This window comes from Pteropus vampyrus, unplaced genomic scaffold, assembly GCF_000151845.1.
Source record: "Pteropus vampyrus isolate Shadow unplaced genomic scaffold, Pvam_2.0 Scaffold45, whole genome shotgun sequence".
Taxonomy (NCBI): Eukaryota; Metazoa; Chordata; class Mammalia; order Chiroptera; family Pteropodidae; genus Pteropus; species Pteropus vampyrus.
In genome coordinates, this window is record NW_011888826.1 from 1,439,980 (window position 1) to 1,464,129 (window position 24,150).

The window sequence follows — 24,150 nt, forward strand, 5'->3', positions numbered from 1 at the left end:
GGAAGCAACCAAAGTGTTCTACAATAGATGACTGGATAAAGAAGATGTGATACATATATACAATGGAATATTACTCAGCCATAAGAAGAGAGTTTATATCGCCATTCACAACCACGTGGATAAATCTGTAGATAATCATGCTAAGTGAAATAAATCAGACAGAAAAAGTTGAAAACCACATGGTATCTTTTATATGTGTAATATAAAACTAAAAGCAACAAACAAACATTACAGAGACTCATGGGCATGAACAGTGAACTAGAGATAAAAAGGGGTCAAATATGTGGTGATGGAAAGAAATCTATGGGTAGTGAACACACAATGCAATAAATATATATATATGACCAACTCTTGAACGTACACTTGAAACTTATGGGATTTTGTTGATAAATGTCACCCCAATAAAAAAAAAAAAAACACAAATGCAGCAAAATGTCAACAACTAGGTGAAAGGTATACTAATTCATCGCACTGTTCTTGTACCTCTTCAGTAGCTGAAATTCTTTGCAATTAAAAAGTTTTAAAAAAGAAAAAAAAAATCATCTTAAGAAAATTTTTTTCTTTTCACACTTCCCTTTTCTATTGCAAGCAGGAAGATGAAAGCTACATCCTAACAATAGGGGAGCAAGAGGGCTGAAGAATCCTGGTTCTTTTATGAGCTGAGCTGAGCTGAGCTGAGCTATTGTACCTGCTCTGGACTTGCCAACATATACAGTTTACATTAACATGAGAAAGAGAAATCCCTTAATTATTAAAAAAAAAAAATCCTAAAAGAAAAAAATTGGTATTCAGAGTACTGTGGTGTTAAATCTTCCTAAAATACAAAGACAGTACACATGACTTCAAAGGTGGCCTTTTAGTATTAGTTCAGCCACTCCCAGACTCCCAATTTGGCTCTGGTGACACAGCTATGCTTTCCACATACAGCAAGCTCACAGACTGCCACTGCCTAGAAGTCTTTCCTATACTCCAACATCATCTTCACCAACTAACTCCGTCTTGATCCTTCATATAGTCCGAGCATCCACTCCCCTGGAAACTTTCCCTTTTGAAGGCCCAGGGTAGATAAACTAAGAGGCACAGCTTCCAGGCTCCTATGACATCTATTCATACTTCTGTCATAGCCCTCATGACACTACACGGAACCTGTGTGCTATGCCTTTGTTTTCTACTTAGTATCTCTCTATTTAGCACATATTGAGGTATCTAGTAAGTATTATACTCATCTAATGAGTATGCTGCCTAAATTAGAGGGCTACTTACAGTGATAAAAGTAAACACTCCTCAACTGGGAAAGTAACTAGGTACAAATGCAACAGCACAGTGTTTAAACCAAATACTAAAATGTTTTTTTCACAGGTGTTTCTGGGTTGTTTAAGCCAAGTAGGAAAAACTATCATATAAGAGACTTTTTATTTCCAGCATGTACAAATACCTAATCGTTATGGCAAATGAGGCAAGAAGCTTCTGCAGGTACGAGACGTACAAGGAAATGTTCTAGCTTTGATACTGAGAGAGGAGGAGGCATCTGAAAAAAATGCAAAGGAAAGGGCCTGCAAAAATGAGCGACTCAGCCAGTAAAAGCTCATTCCTGACTGCCCTCTCCCCACCTCCAGGACTCTCCAGCTAACATGTTTTCCCATAGCTACCTCCCCCACCTCAAGGACTCTCCAATTCACATCTGTTGATTCACAGCTTGCTATCCAACTAATGTTCTTATCTCTGTAGCTGTGTAGGAATAACACGACTGTGTAAAAACTGCTTATTATGTTACAATTAGAGCTCAGCCTTTGGATAGAAATCTGCTGAGCAGGTGCTGGCATTAATAAGTATTGCTTCCTACTTATAGCCTCAATGTCCTGTCTCTCTCTGTTTGAGAATCCTATAATGGTGCCGATAATTCCAAGGTTGTGGGTTCCGTAAAACAAACGACCTGTAAGACCAGTGGTCTGAAAATTCCTCCCAAACCTCCCCATCCTCATCCTAAGAAAGGAGCACATGTAAAATCTCAGACAAAGGAATCACATGCCCCTTGCATGGACACTGCAGAACCAGACCGAGCTCGTGCATGGAGTTGTTAACCCCACGTGCTCCGCCAGCCCTAATAAATTCTCCTTCCTCTAAGAAAGTTGTTTGAGTGTCCAAATTCCTCAGTCGAGTGTCGCTTCCTAAAACAGATTTTCTGAAACAGATTTCTGGTGCACTGGCCTGAAAGCGAGGAGGAACAGTGCCTGTGTTTGGCAGACTTCAGGTACCTCGCTGGGGAGACCCCAAAAACTAGGGGTTTCCTAGTTTTTTTAGAAAACTAGGAAGGGGGGACTGATCACCTCCCGAGGTCACCCGAGTACTCTACATTAGTTAGGGGAAACTGTGACCTCACAGGTACATAAGGCGGAAGGTGGAATGTGTTTGGTTAACACTGGGCAAAGGGAGGCCCATTCACCCTCTGGACAGTAACCGAACATCCTCCACAGGTTAAGAGGAGTGACTGCTTACTCTCCACAGGACAGGTTAAGGAATGGTGGGAGGTTGTATGAAAGAGAGTGAGTGCTGAGTGACTGAGACGCTGCCTAGCCTGAATCGAGAGTTGAGCCTCAATCCACGGTTCAGTGGCGAACCTCATATGGCTTAAGGTGTTGTCACTGGATTTCTGTAAGGAGTCTACTCCAGTGATCCAGGTCAGGGGTTCATACCGACCCACCAATTGCTAAGAGGCACCTGAAAGATTCCTGCGAGGGGAGCAGCCAGAGAAAGGTGAAGCAAGTGAAGTCCCCTTCAAAGTTTCTCCAACCCTATCCCCCAACCCTCCGTGTGAAGTGATTGTTGTCTGTCATGGGAGGCAGGGGGTTCGGGGGGAGGTACACAGTGAAAGCCTACTCCCCTGACCACGATGGTCAAGAGCTTCAAGAAAAAGATTATTCAGGAAATTATGGAGTTAAACTCACTCTACAGAAACTCCACACCCTTCATGAGATAAAATGGTCCTTTTGACATAGGGGCCCTCTGTCAAATTATTTTCTTGAAATTTTAAGGTCTATTTTCCCCCTCCATTAGGAAGCTTCCTAAGGCAAATATGGGGAGAGGTTCCTCTAAGCCAACTGTCTAAAATTGTAGATTGAAAATTTTTAAGAAAGGCTTCTCAGGGGATTACGGGGGTCAAGTTGACCCCAGGAAATCTACAAGCTCAAATTACCTTTCACACATGTGGCCAAACCCCTCTATGAAACCAAAAAGGGGGAAAAACCGGGAGACCCTACTCTGGGAATCTACACGACAAAAGGCCTTCAAAAGAAAAGAAAAGAAAAAAAAAATCAAACAAGCACTCACTAACTCCCCCGGACTAAAACTCCCAGACCCATACTGCCGTCTCCCGTCCTCCTTCAGCCTTTCCAGGCAACACCAGCACCGCGCCACACAATCCTCTCAGGGTGAGTAACATGCTTTCAGATTCAGACACAGCTATGATTGTGTTCCCTGGTACTTTAGGGGTTAAGGTTCAATGCTTTTGCCCAGGTGGCCCAGGTTCAACTCACTCACGGTAAGGGAAGAATATTCTTCCTCCTTCCTCACCAGTAGCATGAGCACTTCCCAGCTTGTGCCCTGCAGGGAAAGCAGAAACCGCAGCCCCACAGCCCGGCTGTCAGTGAAATACAGAGGCAGCAATTCCTCATGAGGACCCATAGTAGACCCTCCTCCTTCCAAACTAACGATGGGAGGGGAATCAAGAAATTTATCCTGTAAACGGTTCACTAAACTACAGTACTATCCTCCAATTAGATCTTATTTTGCAAGAAACAGGAAAATAGGAAGAAGTCTCCTACATACAAGCTTCTATGCTCCTTTACCAAGACCCAGACTTATTAAATGGCCCAATGATAAAAGCACCCTCCCAGAGTTCTCAAAATAATAAGGAGTTTTCTCCTCCCCCTTCACCCTTGGACTCTGAGGAGGTCTAAGTTCTCTAGGGACCCATCTATTTCATCGCTCCCTGAGGAAACTAGATAAGCACCCTTAGGGAAGTTACAAATACTGATGATGGGGAAATATGAGTATGTGCATGACCTCTGATCTATATTTGTCTGTGTTATATGTAATATGGTGGTTCAGTTAAGAATTCTAATTATGATGGAAAGGAAAATGTATGTTTTTAGTTACAGAAGGTATTGTAATAGCCCGCTGAAATGTGAAAGGGTTAAAGAATAATTAAAACCTGAAACTGGACAAAGGAAGTCTATAACTTAGGCCTAGTTTCTGGAACCCCTAACCACATTCTGTTAATCATGAAACTTGTAACAATGAGCTCATACGCTAACTGCCAATTTTAGCCTGTGTAACCCTGCTTGCTTGCGTGGCATGAAAAATAATCAATTGTATATAAGCTGAAAATGACTGTTTGGCCATCGCCCATGGGAACACTGGCTATTGCCCATGGGAACATAGGCAATCACCCATAGGAACATAACATTCTAACAACAAGCTTTCTGCTTCTGTACTTCCCGCTTGCACACCTGACCAGTGGGTTGACAGGTAATGAATAGGAGAAAGATGGACCTTTGTGTTTAAGACAGAATGAGGAATGGGATTTGGGGCTTAAAAACCTTGTATCTTGGCAATTCGGGGCTGCTCCTTTGCAAGGACAGCTGCCAGCTAATAAATTGTCTCCTGGTTAAGAGCACTCAAGTTGGGTCTGGTTATTCTGGACACAACAGTATAAAGCATAGAGATTTATTCTGAAGGAAATTAAAGGAAAGGTGTTTGTCTTAAAGTTGTTATTTCTGAATGAGTGAGAAGAGGCAAACTGAAGGAATGAAGATAGTAGAAGGTTTGTGAAGAGAAATCCTGAGAGGAAATTTATGTGATTGAGTTAAATGAGATTGGAAATTTAAATGCCAAAAGTAAGCTAATACAAATTAAAGTTGTGTTTTAATGTTTCTTAGACTATTAGTCTGCTATTGATGTTATTAAAAAGTTTTCTGAGTAGAAAAGAGGGATTCCATGCTTCATCAAAGTAATTTCTGTGTTTTATGTTGCCTCAACCAGTTTTCTGAGGCTTTTAGAGAATATACTAACATTAGCCCAAAGTCTGAGGGCCAGACACTCCTAACTATACATTTAATAACTCAGTCTGTGCCAAATATTCAAAGGAAACTCCAAAAGTTGGGGCCTAAACCCTAACTCCATTGACTGCCTTGGTGCCAGAGGTCTTTAAGGTATCTAATAACGGGGACTGGACAGAGAAGGAAGCAAAGTACAGAAAGGGCGCAAATTTTAGCTGTCATAATACAGGGACCATCTCGAGGTGACCCATGGCAATAAAAATCTTGCAGGCCTGGAAGGCCTCGATCTTGGTTAGCCATAAGTGGCACTGTCGGTACTGAGGCATAATCAATGTGCAAACTGCAGGGCGAGTGTCCATCTAGCTCTGAGAAGCCGGGGAGGGGTGGACCTCATAAGCCCTCACCCCACATAGCAAGCCTCTCATGAAGGAGCTGTTCCCTCCTCCAACAATGGAGGCCCAAGCACTTGCAAGCTATAGTCCTAAAGAAATCCACCACGATCACAACAGTGGAACCTCAATCAGGTCCCCCTCAACATGGCAAGAAGGAAAAACTGGATTTTTACTAGATACTAGAGCTACCTACTCTGTTCTGACCCATTCCATAGGCCTCTCTCCAATGTTAACTGCACAGTGACAGGAATAAATAGTCAGCCTAACATAATTTACTTTTCCTATTTTGAGACCAGGAGTAGCAATTAAGTTCTCTGCCACACATTAGAACCAGTGTCCAGTGCGGAAAACGCCTTGTCTGGAAAACTGGGACACAGCCAAAAAAGGGGGGCAGCCCCCTTGCCCACCACACAGACCACGTTTATAGGGAACCTAAGGCTAAACCATTCGTAGATAACGGCCTCTATGTCAGGGTTTCCTACTAGCAGAACAACTACCTCCTGCAATCTGTTGAAAGTCAGCCCTCAAGGCAAATAGAATGGGCCCTACTAAGTTTTGTAAAATTCCCAACTACTGTCCAATTACAAGGAATCAACAGCTGGGTACATTTATCTCACATTAAACCAGTTTCTTATTAGTCTTCACAGGTTCCTCCAGAAAATAAACCGGAAAATGCAGCCTACTCCTGTGAACCCATGGAAGATCTTAAGCTCTTGTTCTAGAAACCAGATAAGTCCACATGTCCCAGGGAATCAGGGAACTTTTGTGTACCTTGAATTAAAAAACTACCATGACAAAGCAACTTCATTGTCAATTACCTCCACTATTAATTTTTGACTTGTCTTTTCTATCTTTTTGCTAAGTTTATGTCTTCTAGGTTACAAGTCTTCCTTCCACTTCTACTTGCTAGAACAAGCTCACGTTGTCTGCCTCCGAGGCCCTTAGAATAGGCTTTCAGAGATTTTTATTCCCAGTAGGCAGGGACTACAGTCCTATCTCAGCTTTGAAGAAGTTACAGAAGACAGAACTTCCTTCCTCAACATCCCCTTAAGATTAAGGGAATAAAATCTCTGAAGGGAAATAATGTAGGGAGGAAGCAGGAAAAATTGAGGTGTTAGTCTGGCCGCATTTGGAGACTACAATGTGCTGATCAGCCCTGAGGGCAGGCCAGGAGGACACCTGCAGAACAAAGGAAGGTTGGCTGAGGAAATAGCTCACTCCCTGAATATCACTTCCTGCTATGTGTAGGGGGACTCTGATAAGAGATAAGTAGCCCTAGGAAGCTACAGAACTAGTTCCCACCAAGACAATGCCAAATATAACGGCCCACACACTTCTGATGATAGTTAATAAATTTTAAAACATACTATTATAGGACAATACTGCCTGGCTGGAGGTCAAGGAAATCTCATGGAATCGGTCAGAAACTTAATTTGCCTTGGCCAACGGTATTATAATGCCACCTTCAAACAAAGCATGTGGTAGGGAAACAGGACAGAGAGAAATCCATGAGCCAAATTCCCAGAGCTAACTAAAGCCTAGCAGGACCCAGGCAGGGTCCAAGACTAGATAAGCTCCATACCGGCTTTACTAGATTTGTAGAAACAAGGCCTACATCCACCTCCCCAGAAATTAAGAAGGGAACTGTATAATTGGCTTGATAAAGCCATCCTTCTTCCTCTTACCTCTGAAAACATGGGAAGTGCTTTGTTACCCAGTCCCACAACCCTTGCCACGGATAAAAAGAGAACTCCAAATAGAGGACAAGAAGGATAACGAGTGGCCCCCAGAGCAGATAATCTAATACTATAGGCCTGCCACTTAGGCAGAAGAAAGATCTTGGCGATAGCATACCTCCATTTACCTGTTAAGCCAGATTATCCAACTGCAGGCAGTCTTAAAAATCATTACCAATGAGACTAGGAGAGCCCTAACCCTCCTTGCACATCAACAAACTTAGAAGAGAAATGCCATCTACCAAAACAGGTTGGCACTAGGCTATTAACAGTAGAAGGAGGCATGTATAGAAAATTCAATCTCACCAACTGTTGCCCACAGATAGATGGAACAGGGCCAAGCAGCTGAGGACCTTGTTAAAAAAGATGACAAAACTGGCACATGTGCTCATGCAAGTATGGCATGGATGGAACTCCCAATAGCCTTTTGGGGGGATGGTTTTCAGGCTTTGGTAGGTTTAAAACCTTAATAGGAACAGTTTTACTACTACTAGGAATCTGCCTGATAGGGCCGTGCCCACCGTCCTTGCTAATAAAAAGTTTGAAAGGCATGATGGAAGCCACAGTATAGCAGCAAGCTGCAGCCCACAAATACTTTACCCATCACTATCAGGAGATCCCTCAGGATGGTTTAGATGGAAAATGTGAGACTCCAGCATAAAAAACAGAATGTCTAGAGTCTCAAAGGGGGAAATGAGAGAGGAGAAGAGGCATCTGAAAAAAAAAATGCAAAGGAAAAGGCCTGCAGAAATGACCCACTCAGCCAGTTAAAGTCCTTTCCTGACTGCCCTCTCTCCACTCTCCAGTTCACCTCTGTTGATTCACAGCTTGCTATCCAACTAATGTTCTTATATCTCTGTAGCTGTGTAGGAATAAAAAGACTGTGTAAAAACTGTTTGTTATGTTACAATTAGAGCTCAGCTTCTGGACAGGAATCCGTTGAGCAGGTGCTGGCATTAAGTATTGCTTCCTACTTATAGCCTCAATGTCCCGTCTCTCTCTGTTCGAGAATCCTATAATGATGCCGATAATTCCAAGGTTGTGGGTTCCGCAAAACAAATGACCTGTAAGACCAGTGGTCTGAAAATTCCTTCCCCTTGCAGCCCCCAACTCAAAGCTTCCTGTTCCCATCCTAACAAAGGAGGCACATGTAAAACCTCAGACAAAGAAATCACATGCATGGACCCTGCAGCAGTATATAAACTGTAATAAATCTAACCAGACCGAGCTCGTGCATGGAGTTGTTAACCCCACATGCTCCGCTGGCCTAATAAATTCTCCTTCCTCTAAGAAAGTTGTCTGAGTGTCCAAATCCCTCCATTGGGTGTCGCTTCCTGCGACAATACTGTGAAGGTGTAAGAAATATGATCTTTTTGGAAACCTTCCAGCCCTCATATTAACACTTTGGTATCTTCTTACTGAATTCATTTTTTAAAATATAAGTAAAGACTGGCAATAAACTTCATTTAATTCAGATAAGGAGGTTTAAATTTAGGGTAGGTACCGACTGGACCACTGAATAATTCTTTTAAACTATAAATTTAATCAAAATTCAATTAAAGGATATTTACATCAAAAGGTTTTCTTAAGATGACAAGCTTATCACCGTTTTTAAATCAATTCAAGTTTTTGATGGTAGTAAAAACTTGCCAATTCACTTATGTTACCCATGAGAATTTTCCTCCATCAACATATAACATACGAGTGACACAAAAGGAAACTAACAAAATAGTTTTTAAAAATCACTTAAATGAGTAAATATAAAGTTTGTTTAATCTTTAATTTTTAGCATACTCCATTCTATTGAGGTTTACTTGATTATTTAAAGCAGGCGCGCGCGCACACACACACACACACACACACACAGAGCATGACATGAAATATCCATGTGACCACAAATGTAACTGCCCTGACTACTGAAAGGGAAACGAAAGAAAGCATTTAAAAGCAAAGCGAGTCAATTCATTTATCTCTGCCTCTCCTTACTAGTCTTCTCTTTTGTCTATGCTTAACCAATTTTTCAAAACCCAATTCAGGTATCTGTACATATAAGAAGCCCATCTTGATCAAATAATCACAACATGCATTTGATACACAGACACTTACACCTTAATCACATACACCTATGTATGAAATCTGAATTTGATTTTTTAATTTAATTATAAAGTACATAGACTCTATTATCCCTAAGTAGTTTTATTTACTTTACTCTCAAAGTGCTCATTTTTTAGACTGGCACTTTGCAACAATCTAAAATTCATGCTATGCTGGCATTTCTAAATCAATTGTAATTAAGTGATATGTAGCCTCCAGAAAAATAAGAAGTTAGTAGAGCCTCAAAACATCTCTAACTAGCAAAGTACAAGCAATTTTAGATTGGGAGACTAGGAGTTGCTCTTGTGATAATGAGACAACAGCTATAAAGAACTCCTTTTTACTTAGAATTAGTTTGGATATATATTTTTGTAAATCGAGTTATATTTGTTTTTGAAAAATACATAAAACATATGACCTTAAAGAAAATGTCAAAGGTTCCTCCACTAAAAATGTCATAAGGATAATGTAGAAAATTCTAGGCACTCAAATAGAGAATGTAATTTTCTAAATTAATTCTGGAAAATATTAAATCTGGAAATGTCATATGTTTATTAGAAATCATATGAAACATTTTACTAATATGATTATTAATACTAAAAGGTTAAACTTACCTAAGGTTTTCTTTTTTCTTCAATTCGGTTCATAAGTAACTACTTTAACCACCGTATTTATGGCTATGTACTTACAGAGTAACTAAAATATCCTAAGCAGATATAAACATTAGAGAGCAAAGCAGTACCACCCATGGCTTGGAGAGTTCTTCTCTGTTACATTATTTACCTATACAGGAAAGATCTAGAGAGGGTAACACTCTTAGAACTTATTGTTCTGCTTGAAATAAGGGTGAAAAAGAATCTAGAAACAAATAGAAAATTCTACATGAGATCCTCTACCTACAAAATTCAGTGTTTCTTTCCTGAAGTCCTGAGCTGTCCATATGCACATAGTGTTGCTTCTGAATTAGAGGCTGATTACATTTAAAATCATTCTGTAGGAAAAAAATGATGACATTTTATGATGTTAAATTATGAAGTATAAACTGCGGGTATCTATAAAAATTTTCTAGAGCAAGTTGTTATTGCTTATATATTCTTCCAAATTATGAACATAAAAATCCAGTGTTGCTCAAAAGAACAAGGGACCCGGCAGGGATGCACAGCGGATACAGGAAGATCAGAGAGCTGTGTGTGTCACTTTGGAGGGTTGTGAACAGGAATGACCTGCTCGAGGCGTCCTGAACTGAGGAGACATCAGTGTGTGCCAGCCATCTCCTCCCTCCCAAGCAACTCTATTCTGCAGCTCCCCCAATAAAAATAAAAGTTAACTTTATATCCAAAATTATAATTTATTTTAATAAACAGAAACTTGAGGAATAATGTGATATCAAAAATCTAATAATCATTTATGATAGAAAAGTAAAAGAAAATCATAATGTGATATCAAAAATCTAAAAGCATAATGTGATATCAAAAATCTAAAAATCATTTATGATAGAAAAGTAAAAGAAAATCAAGAGCATGCTAGAAATCTGAAATCATGAGCTAGGAGCAAAACAATGACTACAGATAATGTGCAAATTTTTCATGAAATTTGCTGCTTTACCATTCAGGCATTTTTATTTTACTTTCATCCATGATTATATTGTAATTATTTTCAACTAATTTATTTCACTATGCAGTACTAAAAGCATTTATAAAAACTCATTTTAATTAAATCAAAACAAAATGCTAAGAGGAAACAAAGTCAACTGTGCTTTCATGTTTTTTACTTGGTATGAAACATCTTCAGAGCAACAGTACCATATTTTAGGTTAAAAAAGAAGCCTCTGTTTTAGGTAAGTAGAAAGGCAGTCTTTACCTGCTTGATTTAATAAAGACAATTTGGTTACCTGCATAAAGATATTGATTCAAAATCCTTTTACATTTGGGAATAACACTGCAGAACATTTACTTTCCAAATGGCATTCTAACTGGTCTCATAATGATCTGATGTTGAAATAAACTGCTATTACTTGAGCAATTTCATTCTCTGGCTCAGAGAGCCATAGGAATATACAACACAACAAAATCTATAGGTCACATGTGAATTCTAATCTTTCTTCATATGAAAATCCCTTTAAAAAGAAAAGTATCAGAAAATACTGACACTAAGCTTCTCCATAAAAGGGGATTTATCATAATTAAAATACTGAAGTTAAAATAGCTTGGCACATAATTAGAGAGTGGGGGAAAGGATATCCTTTCTTCAGCTAGTCAATGATAAAGAGCAAATAAACTAGCTTCTGTCTATAAAGATATTTACCTTTCTTTTTGTACTTATCCATCAAAAAAATATACAAGATTAAATCAAGATCCTAAATTCAAAGAAAAAATCTAAATTTTAAATGTTTCCTATTCAATGCATGATCATGTGAACAACAAAAATTCTCAATCAAAAAATTTTCTCCACTGCCAAAAAGTCAACACCCTATTTCATATCCATCTTTTCTTCTACATCAGAAACATACATTTTTTTAAAAAGCTAAATCTATCAATAAATTCTTCAAGATAATCATTAAAATAAAATCAATTTTTATTAATAAAACAAGAATTATACTTCAGGAGTCCTAATTTTAACAAAAAGAGCAAATAAAACTGCATTTCACTGAAACTTTAGAAAAACACCTGGCCAAATATAAGGTCACTGGTTGCAACAGCCTCAAATTCTATTAAATACCAACATTCTTTAAACTAATTTCATGAAAGAGACATAAACCAAGAGACATAAAATTACTACATAATTCACTTGTCTTGAAAAATGTGGCTAAGGGTAAAGTGAAACAAGTTGGGAAAATCCAGGGGAGTATTCTATATTTTACTGACAGACTTGAAAGTTTTTTCCTCCTGCTAAATAGATAAAAACTATTTTTGTGTGCCCTCTGCTTTGATCCCATTCTTCTTACACTGAGGATATGAACAAAGTAAAAACATTTTCAGTGCATCAAATGCTGCCGGCACTAGCTCTGAAATCTATCCCAAGTTCATCTATTTCTTGTTATCTCAACTTTTATAGTTCTAGCCCAAGCCACTAACCATCTCTACTCCAGACCACAATGAGAACCTACTAAAATGGTCTTCTGGCTTTCACACTTACCCCTGTACAATCCGTTCTCCACAGAGTAGCCTAAGTGATCTTTTTAAAACATAAATCAAATCTTGCCATTCCCTTGTTAAAAAATCTTTCAATGGTTCTCAACTTACAAAAGGGTCAAATGACAGCCTATGAGACGCTACACGATCATATCCCTGCCAAGCTCTCCTCGCCCATTTTTTTCATGCTGGCCTCATACTGTCCTTCAAATTAGAGTTTTTCAACTTGGCACTATTGACATATTGGGTAAGACAATTCCTTGCTGAAGGGAACTGTCTGTGCACTGCAGGATGTTTAGTAGCATCCCTAGCCTCTACCCACTAGGTGCCACCACTACCCCCAACTGTCAAATAAAAACATCTCCAGACACTGCTTAAAGCCAAGTTGGTTCCTAGTTCATGGTCTTTTCCCTCTCATTCCCTCTATCTGAAATGCTTACTTCCAATACCAGAGCTGTATGACTGGTTCTCTATCCATATTACCTCAGCTTAGCTGTTTGCGCTATTCAGAGAGGCCTTCTCTAATCATCCTATGTAAAGTTGCACCCACTTCCATCATATCTATAGCCTAGCACGTAAAAGGGTACAAAGTAAGTGCTCAAAAAGTAGTTGTTGAAAGAATAAATAAATGTCAGTATTTATGAGAATGTGCTTAAGTGGCAAGATTATAGTATTTAATATATAATGCCACAGCAGCACTCCTCAATATTCTCCTGTACTGTATTTACCTGCATCTTTCAAAGGTACATATTCTAATGCACCATTAATTCTTTTGCACCATAATCCTTTGGAAATACTGGCAGCATTATTGTTAGTTATAGGTAATGTATATTTGTTCGTTGTGCCTTAACAAAAACGGTCTAACACCAGAGCATCCCTCCACAGAATGGGGAACAGAAAGGCATTTGAAGTGTTTAGAAAAGTGCTGAAAGCACCTATCTTCCAACTTAAAGCTAAAATTTGCCATAGCAAAGGGAATCCTGGTTTGTTCCATCATGTATACAAATAGGGAATCCTGGTTTGTTCCATCATGTATACAAATTATATCTAAGCAGTCACTCTTTAATTTATCTTGTTTTAAATTAAAAGGTCAATTTAATTTTGTATTTTGCAAATACAAAAAGGTCTATAATTTTGATTTTTTAAAAATGACTTTGGTTATTTCAAAAGCAAAAGGCTATAATGAATAAAATATGAGAGTTAAATCTTATTAGATCAATCACTTTTAGTGTTTTCATGTAAACTGGTAAAATCCATGAAAGTTAACCATATGCTGAACAGTTAAACCTTGCAAAATTGTAGTCTCTAATCAGTATAGTCCAACTGGATTTCATTCAACTCCAAAAAAAGATTGATTCACTTATGTCACAAGAGTCCTTTTAGCTACTTTTGAAATTGTGTTTGATATTAGTACTTTGAATATACATAAATTTCCTCAGAATATTAATGCAGTTGTTTTTTTAATTATCATGTCATTGTTCTGAATTGCTAAAATGTTTCTAGATAATCAAAATCACTGATTTTAAAAATCATCATTCATCAGAGCATTTCATAAGAACTTGTGGAATGGACGAGTGAGATCTCACAGACCAGTGTGAGTGGAAGGAAAAAGCCGGCACCTACCAGTTGTGCACCATGAGCTTCTGCACAGCCAGCAGAGCGTTGTAGCGAACTTGCTGGTCTTCATGGTGCATGTGGTTCATTACCAGTTGCTTCCCGCCAAGCTGTTCAATAACCCTGCAGAACAGAAGCCACTTTGTGAAGACAGCACAATTACTTTCCAACTCATGCTGCCAGTCAGCAGAAAACCCAAATCCCAAGCGCCAAGGGATTTTGAAAAAAAAAGTTACTATATAGGTAAGTAAACAAACATGTGTCTTTTTTATATCATTTTCTCCAAATCACAGATTTAAAGTATTCAAATATTTTCTCTTTTAAATTCTTAATGATAAATCCAATTGCTATTCTCGTTTCCTAATTATCATCTACCTGGATATCTCATAGACTGTTGTAAGATTTCTAGATTATAGTTTTCTAGGTGGCTGAGTATTAACTTTTTTATTACCAGTATTTTTGGCTTACTTAAAATCAGTATACTGAACACCATATAATATCCGTAATAATATCAGATCAATATTAAGTCCACTAGTTGCCATTCTGTGAGACAGACATGGGCTCAGATATAGATAGCAGGGAACACAGGGTTAAAAAGTACCCAGTAGAAGCCATGTTAATTTCCTGAAAAAAAAAAAATACTGATTTTTAAGATATCTGCCCTTCATATAATAATGGAATATGCCGCATGACCTCCTGGGCAGTGAAACTGAGGAGAAGATTCCTATTGTCAAGAGCGCCAAGATGACTGACAACTAACACTGCTTTCTATCACTGTACCCCCAGCACCCTGAACAATCCAGTTACTATAGATGCAAAAGTAAAGTAAATATGGTTATTTGCTTCATGAATGGAAAGAGGTTCTCTGATCTTTGCAAGGGTGTGGCTGCGGATGGAGCTGGGAAGTCTCTTAACTCCTGCATGACAGTGTGGATTCTCCATTCCGTACTATCAAGTGGGAGCTATAACTACTACATAGTCAGTGACAAGTGACATCTTAACGCAACAGGGCTTTTGGTGGTTTAAGACAACTTCACAGATGGGTGGATATGGGTCAGACATGAGAGAGCTTTTATCCGTATAACTTTATAGACTTTATTTTTTAAAGCATCCTTTTTAAAAAAAAATGTTTTGAATTGAGAAAAAAAGTATAATATAATTATGACCAAACATTAATTGAATGCTTGTTATGTGCCAGGTACTGTGCTTTAAAACAATATATCAGCTCTGTTCTTTATCAGATGTGTCGCATTACGTAAATCATTCAATCTAGTAAATCCCTTCCTGCCAAATGAGAATACCAAGAACACCTCATTTACCGTGCTGCTGCGAAGACTAAAGGAAATAAAGCCCATGTCTCCTGCTAGTGACGATGAGGAGGATACAGAGGCTGCTCCACTGCAGTCAAAGTGATTTTTCTAAAAATATGAATATAACTTGTCCTGCTTAAAACAAATGGCTAACAAGGCTCCTCACACTCTGACTTGGAGCCCCTCTCTCGCTTCACAGAGCACAGTCACACACCGCATGCTCTCTGCACTCTGACTCCGCAGGCCTCCTTTCAAGTCCTCTGGCCACAGGGTCTCGGTACTTGCTGTTTTCTCTCCCAGAAGCTTTCCCACTCCTCTTCATGAAGATAACTTCTATATACCATCAGATCTTGACTCAACTGTCGCTTCCTCGGGAAAGCCTTCTCTCTACCCATATTACATTAATCTCCTAATATGCGCTATTCACGGCGCTATGTATCTCTCCTTCATTGTATTCATCTGAGTTGCAATTTTATACCTGAAAGATTATTTTTAAAGTATTAAACTTGTCTTACCCATTATACAAGAAGATCCACGAGAGCCAAAACTATGCATGGTTTTGCTTAGTCTATGTTCCTAGGGCTCAAGGCAGAAGGCATTCACCAAATACCTATTATTATATTATATTAATACATGCTATATTAATAACAATTAGTATATATTATTATCCAGTTTCTCTTTTTATCAAAATATTGTTAAAAAACAAGTAAGCTTTTAAAAAAGATAGACTTTTACTGCAGCAAAAGTTTTAATGCCAGACAACCTTCCCTCAACTGCTATAGCATATTACTAGAATTCCAAATAATAATAATAGCAAACATTTACATAGCACTGACTATCTTCCAGGTACTTGTCTTAGCATTTTCCACTATTAATTTTTTTAAGAGTTGTTAGTAGCGTAGGATGGCCATGGAGAGAAATGATAGAGATTATAAATTAAAAAGAAAAGTATATAAATCAGGAGTAACATCGGAAAAAAGAAAGTCACAAGGTCCAACATTCCTTACTCTCATATGTACTTGGAATTATCCATTGTGACACTAGGAAATGTTGATCAGCCTAAGCTGGTGAATTATCTAAGAAAATATCAGTTTACCCAACATCTTTATATTCATGTTAATTTTTTGGAACTGTTGAAACTGATATGTATACATGTATACAACAAGCTAATAATATGGAACTCCTTCTGTCTCAGTTTTAACTGAGATGCTCAATTAACAGGCATCAGACACTAAAGTGAATCTGTGAGAGAACATCCCACTCCGAATTTACAAAGAATTCCAACAATTCTTAATCCCTTTAGGAATACTATTGTGAATATTCAAGGATCCAGGAAGGGGAAGGGTGATTTGTAAGTGTTCTGTGGAGGGCACCAGTCCATACTGTAGGTCCCTGCGCTACAGAGAAGAAAAAGGTGGTGACAGTTTCTAACTGTATGCCAAAGGAACCACATGCAGAGACGGTTGTGTACTGGTGCAGTTGGGAGGACAGTGGCCTGAGCCTGAGGGTGGCACAAGCCTGAGGTCACAGCAACCCAAAACAGCAAGGTCTAGGGGCTCTTTGGGATCACCCTACACTCCCAGAGCCTGGGGGTAAAAGAGTCTGACTGTCACCATGAGCCAGAAGAAACACAATGAATAGACACTGCAGTTGAATGGTCCAGAAAAGAGGCCTCCAATGAAGCTCCAAAAGTGTTCCCAAGGGAAATTATCAGCTTCAGACATCCACCAGGGTGAGAGCACATAAGCCACCAACAGCAAGTAAGAAAAGTCCTGCTTCTCCCCGTCGCCTCCTCCTACCCCAGTCATCAGCTTCAGGGAGACTGAGGTAACAGCAGGGAAGCTCAGGGAAGCAGAGCCAGGAAGGGCTGCAGGCCTTCACCTGCAGAGGGCATCAGGGCTAGAAGGAAGAGAAATCCTACTTTCCAACAGTAGTGAGAAGGGCTACTAAATGTCTTTTCGTGATTTAAAATAACGATAGGGCTGTTGTCTAGAGTGAAGGAAAAAGTAGTGAAGCTGCCTAGATTTTCATCCAGAGGCATGGAAAGATTATCATCTCTGAATAAATTTTAAAGGGATTTGGGGAAACAAACATAAAGTTATTCTTATTTCACCACAAACTGCTTATTCAACTGACCAATCTGGTGTTAGTGTGGATGAGCTACTTTGAGTGGCTGGCAGGGCTAGCTTCTTAACCCTGCTGTTTAAAGTAACACCTCTGTCTCCCCCTGCCCTCGCTTACTTATTCCTCTCAGGGGGGACCTTCTGTAATTGGTGAGTTTGGAAGCAGAAATCCAGATGCACAGATCTACCTCACCTTTCTCTTCCACATCAGTCCAGGGCTACCTGAGACTAACGAGTTAGTCCAGTTCCAGGAATGCCATCTGTGTATTGTACATAAACCACAATCTTCAATACTGACTTTATCAGTAAAGATTCTATTTTGGCCTCCATATATTATGTCCTTTCTCAAATAATTTAGAATGCAGGCAGGAGGGGGATTATTTATTGGGCCCCTTCTGGACACCTCCAACACATGGAAATATAGTTGATTCTCAGTATTTACGGTAGTTACATTCTACATAGTTGCCATTAACGATGATTTTGTGAATACTGAAAATCCTAGGGGAAACAGAGGGTTAGGTTCCTGCAAACTTCTGGTCACAACATTGTCATTTACCAATCACTACATAACTTTGTTTTATGTGTGTTTGTTTAAAGACGCCTCATTTAATATATATCATTGATGCATTTAACACTGAACTCACAGTCAACAGCATTGTAAATTATGTCTGAAGGAAACTTATCTAATACACATATTTTCTCCGTGAGGCACTTTACAACCTTCTTGTGTTTAGGACACTAGACGGCACTTTAGCACTATACTCAGAGGTAGGAAACAGTATAATCACCAACAAATCACATAAAAATGTGAAACCACATGACACTAAACAGATCTCAAAAGTAACACTCATTTATAGTACAAGACCTAAAATAAGGTAGAGAGTATTGCCTTGTTTGCCTTCAGTTGGGAATGAGTGTGTCAGGCAGCTCAATCTTTCCTCTGCTCTCACATGTCCACAAATGACTGTGAAAGCACAAGTATTGACTTAGGGTTTAGAAAAAAAATTTTAACATGTAGGCAAATTCATAACTCTGGAATCCGTAAATAATGAGGAACAACTGAATAAGTATAATCTCAGAAAGCTGCCATATTATGTGTAAAATACAATAAGTTAAAAAAACAGAGATAACATCACACACCAATGATAATAATAATGATGATGATAGTAATAATAATAGCACTTTTTCCACACATTGGGCACTATGCTAAATGCTTCATATTTTTTACCTCCTGTAATCCTCACAATGAATGTACTGCCTATCCCTCTAGAATGTAGTTTTTTGACATTTTAAACCCTTGCTCCTTCCAATACCTTCTCATATTATCACCAACCAAGAAATTTTTTAAGGAGTTTTGTTTTTAATAATTTATTGTTATATTTATTAAGCATTCATTCTCAAACTATACAGGTTACTGCTCTCCACCCCAGAAATTCCAACAGGTCTTACAGAGGGATGGACAATCTCCACTCCACTGACACTCATTGCTATAAAATAAACAGACATTTCTATCTTCTCAATTTAAGATGCAACTGAACCACCAATTACTTTCAGATTATACGGATATCCAAAATAATGCTTGAAAAAAAAAAAAGGTGAGAAAGTTTTTCAGTTAGCAGATTAAGACATGATATCATTTAAAAGACAGGATATTTAAATGATTTAATTTAGAACTACATTCGAGTACTTAATTAGCCATTGTCTAATAGGGAAAACCTTGCTCATATTTCAAAGTAAGGTGAGTCGACAGCATGTTAAACTTTAAAGACTAGGAATATTACAATACATGATTAATAAGCTCAATGCTGGCAAGAACATTTTAGGAATGTACCAGCTGATAAAATAGAGATATGTAATTTTAGAGTAAATTTTAAATATCCTAAAAAGTACAGCAGTATTTTAGTTTTAAAGGTATTTTCCCTCTTAATATAGTTCTATAATATATAATCTAGTTATAAAAATATCCTGATAAAGATTCTGTTGTTTAGCATCCTATTCAGATTTTACAACATATTGCTAAAAACGTAAGTTGTATGTATGATTCTATTTATATGAAAGCATATGCTTTCATAATTATGTAGTGATATACTATCTAGAGTCTGTAAGTTCAATGAGCACAGAAATCACGTTTATTTTGTTACCCACGAAATTAGAAAGGTCAATAACATTTTTAAAAACAAAAGAAAGCAGAGAAGAACATTTACCAGATTTATAATTGGCAAAGTTCTTTCTAAGCATAAAAGTAGTGGAAGAAACTACAAACATGTTCACTGAAATCTAAGTTCCGTGGGCAATATTCAGAATTGTATGTAGCACATAGTAGATGCTCAATAAAACAATGACTAATGAATGAATGAATTCACTATATAGTAACTGAAACTCATATGTGATAAAAATTTTATGAGCATAAAAATTTAAGTGGCAAACTTCAAAAATATTTGTTAAATATGACAGCTAATATTTCTCATAAATCATGTCAGTAATCAAAATATAAATTAAAAGTACCAGGTATCATTCTCTCTTGCAAGAGGTTAAAGAGAAATAATAGCATTCAATGCACTGTTGAGAGGGTAGTGAAGATACTATTCTCATCTACTTCTGGTGGAAGTCTGAATTGGTCTATATTTAATGTTTTAAAAGTATCAAAATACTTACATACTTTATCTCATTAAATATATTTCAGGGGACCAGCAAAAGTAAATAATCAGAAATATTTGCAAAGATGTTTGTTTTCATAATAATAAAATTGGGAACAAACCAAATATCTACCAGTATGATTTGAGTAAACTGGAATACATTTTCTATAGGTAACATTAAATTATATTTTAAAAAATTTGTCAAGAAATACCCATGATAAATAAAAACAGGAAATAAAATAGGAGAAATGATATGACCATAGTTTTGGGGGAAAAAAAAAATACATACATGGACCAAGGAAAAAACTGAAAATAAATAAACTGTATTTTTATCTCAGGGTTGTAGTATTACAGGTGTTTTTTTCTTCATTATTTTCTGTTTTTCTCTAGTTTTCTAAAATGAACATTTGTTACTTTTCATGATAACTATAATTTAGAAAAGACAAATTAGTTGCGTTTGGTTGATAAAAGCTTTGTGCCACCATCAAAGCAATTCATTAATTTTGATTTGCTTGTGCTACACTAAGCTTTGTACAAAGAAAAATAAAAGTATTTACCTCATATAAAAGTCTGCATTTTAAGGGAACAAGCATGAGTTCTTTTGATAGCTCTTTCTCTAAGCATTTATTATGCCCTACTGTGTGGTAAACACTATGCCTAGTCAGATATACTTCTTCATTTTGACTGTTCACAGTCTAGTGGGGGAAAGAGCTATAACAGGTTATCATTGTACAAAGTGCTATATAATGGGGATATATACGAACACTGTGGAAGCACAGAAAATTGGATATTTGTTTTTTGTTTTAATGGCAGTATACTGGTTTGCCACAGTAAAAAGAGAAGAATCTTTTGTATCTTTTGTATCAGAAGAATTTTTTAGTTGCAGAAACAAACTTGATAAAGCAGGAGAAGAATTTGCTGAAAGGCAACGATAGCTTAGAAGGCTGGGAACCATATTTGGAAGGCTATCCAGGCTGAATCACAATCTAAACCAAACTACCAAATTAGTGATCCAGTGGGGTGTTGCTACAGCTAGGTGCTTGACCTTGAGTTTACTCTGCTCATGCCCAGACACCATACCTACTGTCTCCCCTCCTCACCAAGCTCGGCCATCACTACTGCCTGAAGAGAACACCTGCTGTTTCCATGTGCCTCCATTACACATTCCTGTTAGAAGTGTGGGGCATCTACATCTGATTTGCTGAGCTTAGGCCATGAGCATGTCATGAGATGTAAAGGAGTTCAGGAAAGTAAACTGCTGACATTTTTATCTTCTGCACTTGAAGGGAGTACATGCCTGGTAAGGTGGGGAATTTCTCACACATAGGAAGGCAGTTTAGATGTTGTACCCCTTTAAAAAAAAAAAAGATAAATGTTCATTATGGCATTCCTGTCAGAGAGAGGGTTTTGCAGTTGCACAAGCCCTTTGAGGGCCTGGTGTGGCTTCGATGTGCCTGTTGCAATGTTTTGACTGTTAGAACAACGTTCACCACACCATTTGTGCTACTGAGTCTTGTATGCAAATGGGGCACATTCCCTCAGGATCAACTGTTGGGCACTGTCACCGAAGTGTGATTTCTGGGCATCTGTCAGGGCCATAGGTGGCTTTATGCTTTTTGAAGACAAAGCAATGGAACAGTTTTATTCACATATACCATATACACGTGAAAAGTAAGATTAATGATAAATTGTGTTTGTTTCTTGGAAATCATATTCTAATTTTAAAGGTTATGGGTCCTTTACAAGAACTGAATTGATCAATATAGTTGATAGGGTAAATCCATTTGGATAGTTTTTTTACGTTATTTGCATTTATTGAGGACAATTATTAAATTTGCAATCGGGGTGGGGGCAATCACAGTTGTGCTGTGCTCTCCACTCGAATTTACAAAATAGGTTAGTGGATCAAAAGAGCTTCTTTGAATTACAAAAGGAGTCATGAAAATAAGCATATGTAAAACAATAGTAAACAGGACTCCATTTTGAATATTGTATGCAAATCTGCATGCTTAGACAAATCTGAGTGCAATGAAAGAAAATGATGGATAGGAAATAAGATATTTAGCATCTAAAAGTTTATCGCTGAACCAGTAATATATTCACCTGCAGTCTGCAATACATTTTTGATAAGAAATTCTGTCAATTGGTAAGTTTTACTGTTTGAGATGGAGAAAGGGACAAAACTCAAAAAGAGACAACAGTCTGATACTCCTACTGCGTGTCGAGGAGTACAAATCATTCTACTCCAAGGAACTTGTAGGAAAATGAAAAAGTCCACCACGAAGTTAATGACAAACATCATGTTCTTGGAGAAAGCCAAACTACTTCATTAAGTAATGTTAAAAATAACAGGATATAAAAAACATACAGTGGAGAAGAGTAATTGCTACCATGTAGGATAGCAGATAATTTTGCTTAACAATTGAACAAAACTACTCATTTGATTTATCAAACACCTAAACAGTGCTTACTAGTATGTGCCGAGAGCTGTTTTAAGTGCATACACTATTAACTCATTTAGTCCTCACATTTACAGATAAGAAAACCAAGGCAGAGAGAGGCTAAGTGACATACCCAAGGTCACATAGTTACTAGTTGCTGGGATTTGAACGTCAATACTTAGTCTGTGCACTTAAAACACTGCACGATTCTGTAATAAAGTGTGTGCCCATTAGCAATTAGCATATGTAGTGTGCATGTTTAGATGAAGGAAATATGCTTGGTATCTTTGGAAGTGCATTATATGAGCAAAAAAAAATTTGTTGGACTCTGTATTGACAGAGGACTAATTATGTGCAGCAGGGAAAACTACTGCTAAGTAGGTAAAGAGATTGTACCAACTGAACTGGAAGTCAAATATGTGCCTACTAATCTTGTTAGTGCTGGAAGAAACAGAAGTGTGAATATGACCCAGTCACAAGCATTGAGTGCTGTGTGAAGAACGGCGTGAGGGAGAGAGAATAAGACCGTCTTTCCAAACAGAACCATGCCGTGTTTCGTTTGTTTGTTTGTTTGTTTTGAAGAAACTTAGTTTCTTTACTGGCATTATTTTAATAACTAGTATAAATGATCATTACTGGCTTTATGATGCACAAAAGACAGCAATTCTACTGATAATGATAGTAAGTATCCTTTACCTTATTTTAAACAACTTAGCAATAAAGTCATTATCTTGAATAGGTTAAAAATATCAATAACAATACCTCCTGTTCCAATTATCAACATCAAATTTGAAATACCAAAATAATTTTTAGTATGACTGAAATGTGGTGAAAATGAATATATGACTGAAAATTTAATATTCTAAATCTTAATGTTTTTATCTCATTCATAGAGGAAAAAATAATGAAGACTATAGTTAAAAACCATATCCACAAGCGACAACTGAATTTAAAGAAATACTTTAATATGGCTAAATTAACCACAGAGTTAAGTTGAGAATCTTTTTGCCTGTATCTCACAAGTAACAACATTCAATTTTCTTGCTTTTACATGGAATGGCTGGTCAACTTAGTGTCTGATGAACTACTGACATAGACTTTAGTGAGAAATCTTTCTGGGTCTACATATGATTGGAATACCCAAAACTATCTGCAAGAGCCTTTAAACTCTTGCAGCCATTTCTGCCAACTTAGAGTAACGAGTTGGCATTTTCTAATTTAGTAGCAATAAAGAATAAGAAAAGTAAGTGACTGAATGCAGAACTTGGCTTATGTATGACTCAAGCATTCTATTCTAGACTTACCAGTAATTTAAACTATAATTAAATTTTTTGAGTACTGATTAATCTTTTAAAATATTTATTTCAAATTGTTGGTCTGCAAACCCAATGAAGACCTATTAAGTTTGAGGAACACTCCTGTGGAGGGAGATATGGGAATGACTTCACAGGAGAAAACTCTACCTTATTTCAAGAAGGTTCAAAGAGAAGGAGAGTCTTCAAGAGGCTATGTGTTGAGGAGAAAATAATTTGAAAATGTATCTCAAAAAGGAGCAGGAGATTACACAGAATTTAGGTTACTCTGAGATATACTACTGAGGGGCTTCAGAATAAAGA

General features: G+C 37.6%; 1 protein-coding gene across 6 annotated transcripts in view; it reads right to left on the reverse strand.

Annotated features, from left to right (window-relative positions):
- Positions 1 to 24,150, reverse strand: part of ATP6V1H (ATPase H+ transporting V1 subunit H) — a 124,643-nt gene that overhangs the window by 13,227 nt on the left and 87,266 nt on the right. For 5 of the 6 annotated variants that reach the window (XM_011359156.2, XM_011359158.2, XM_011359154.2 and 2 more), the window contains one exon: positions 14,034 to 14,147. The exons of the other annotated variant lie outside the window; for it this stretch is intronic. In XM_011359156.2, coding sequence (XP_011357458.1) covers positions 14,034 to 14,147 — 114 coding nt within the window. The remainder of the gene's footprint in view (positions 1 to 14,033; positions 14,148 to 24,150) is intronic. 6 annotated transcript variants of the gene reach the window in all.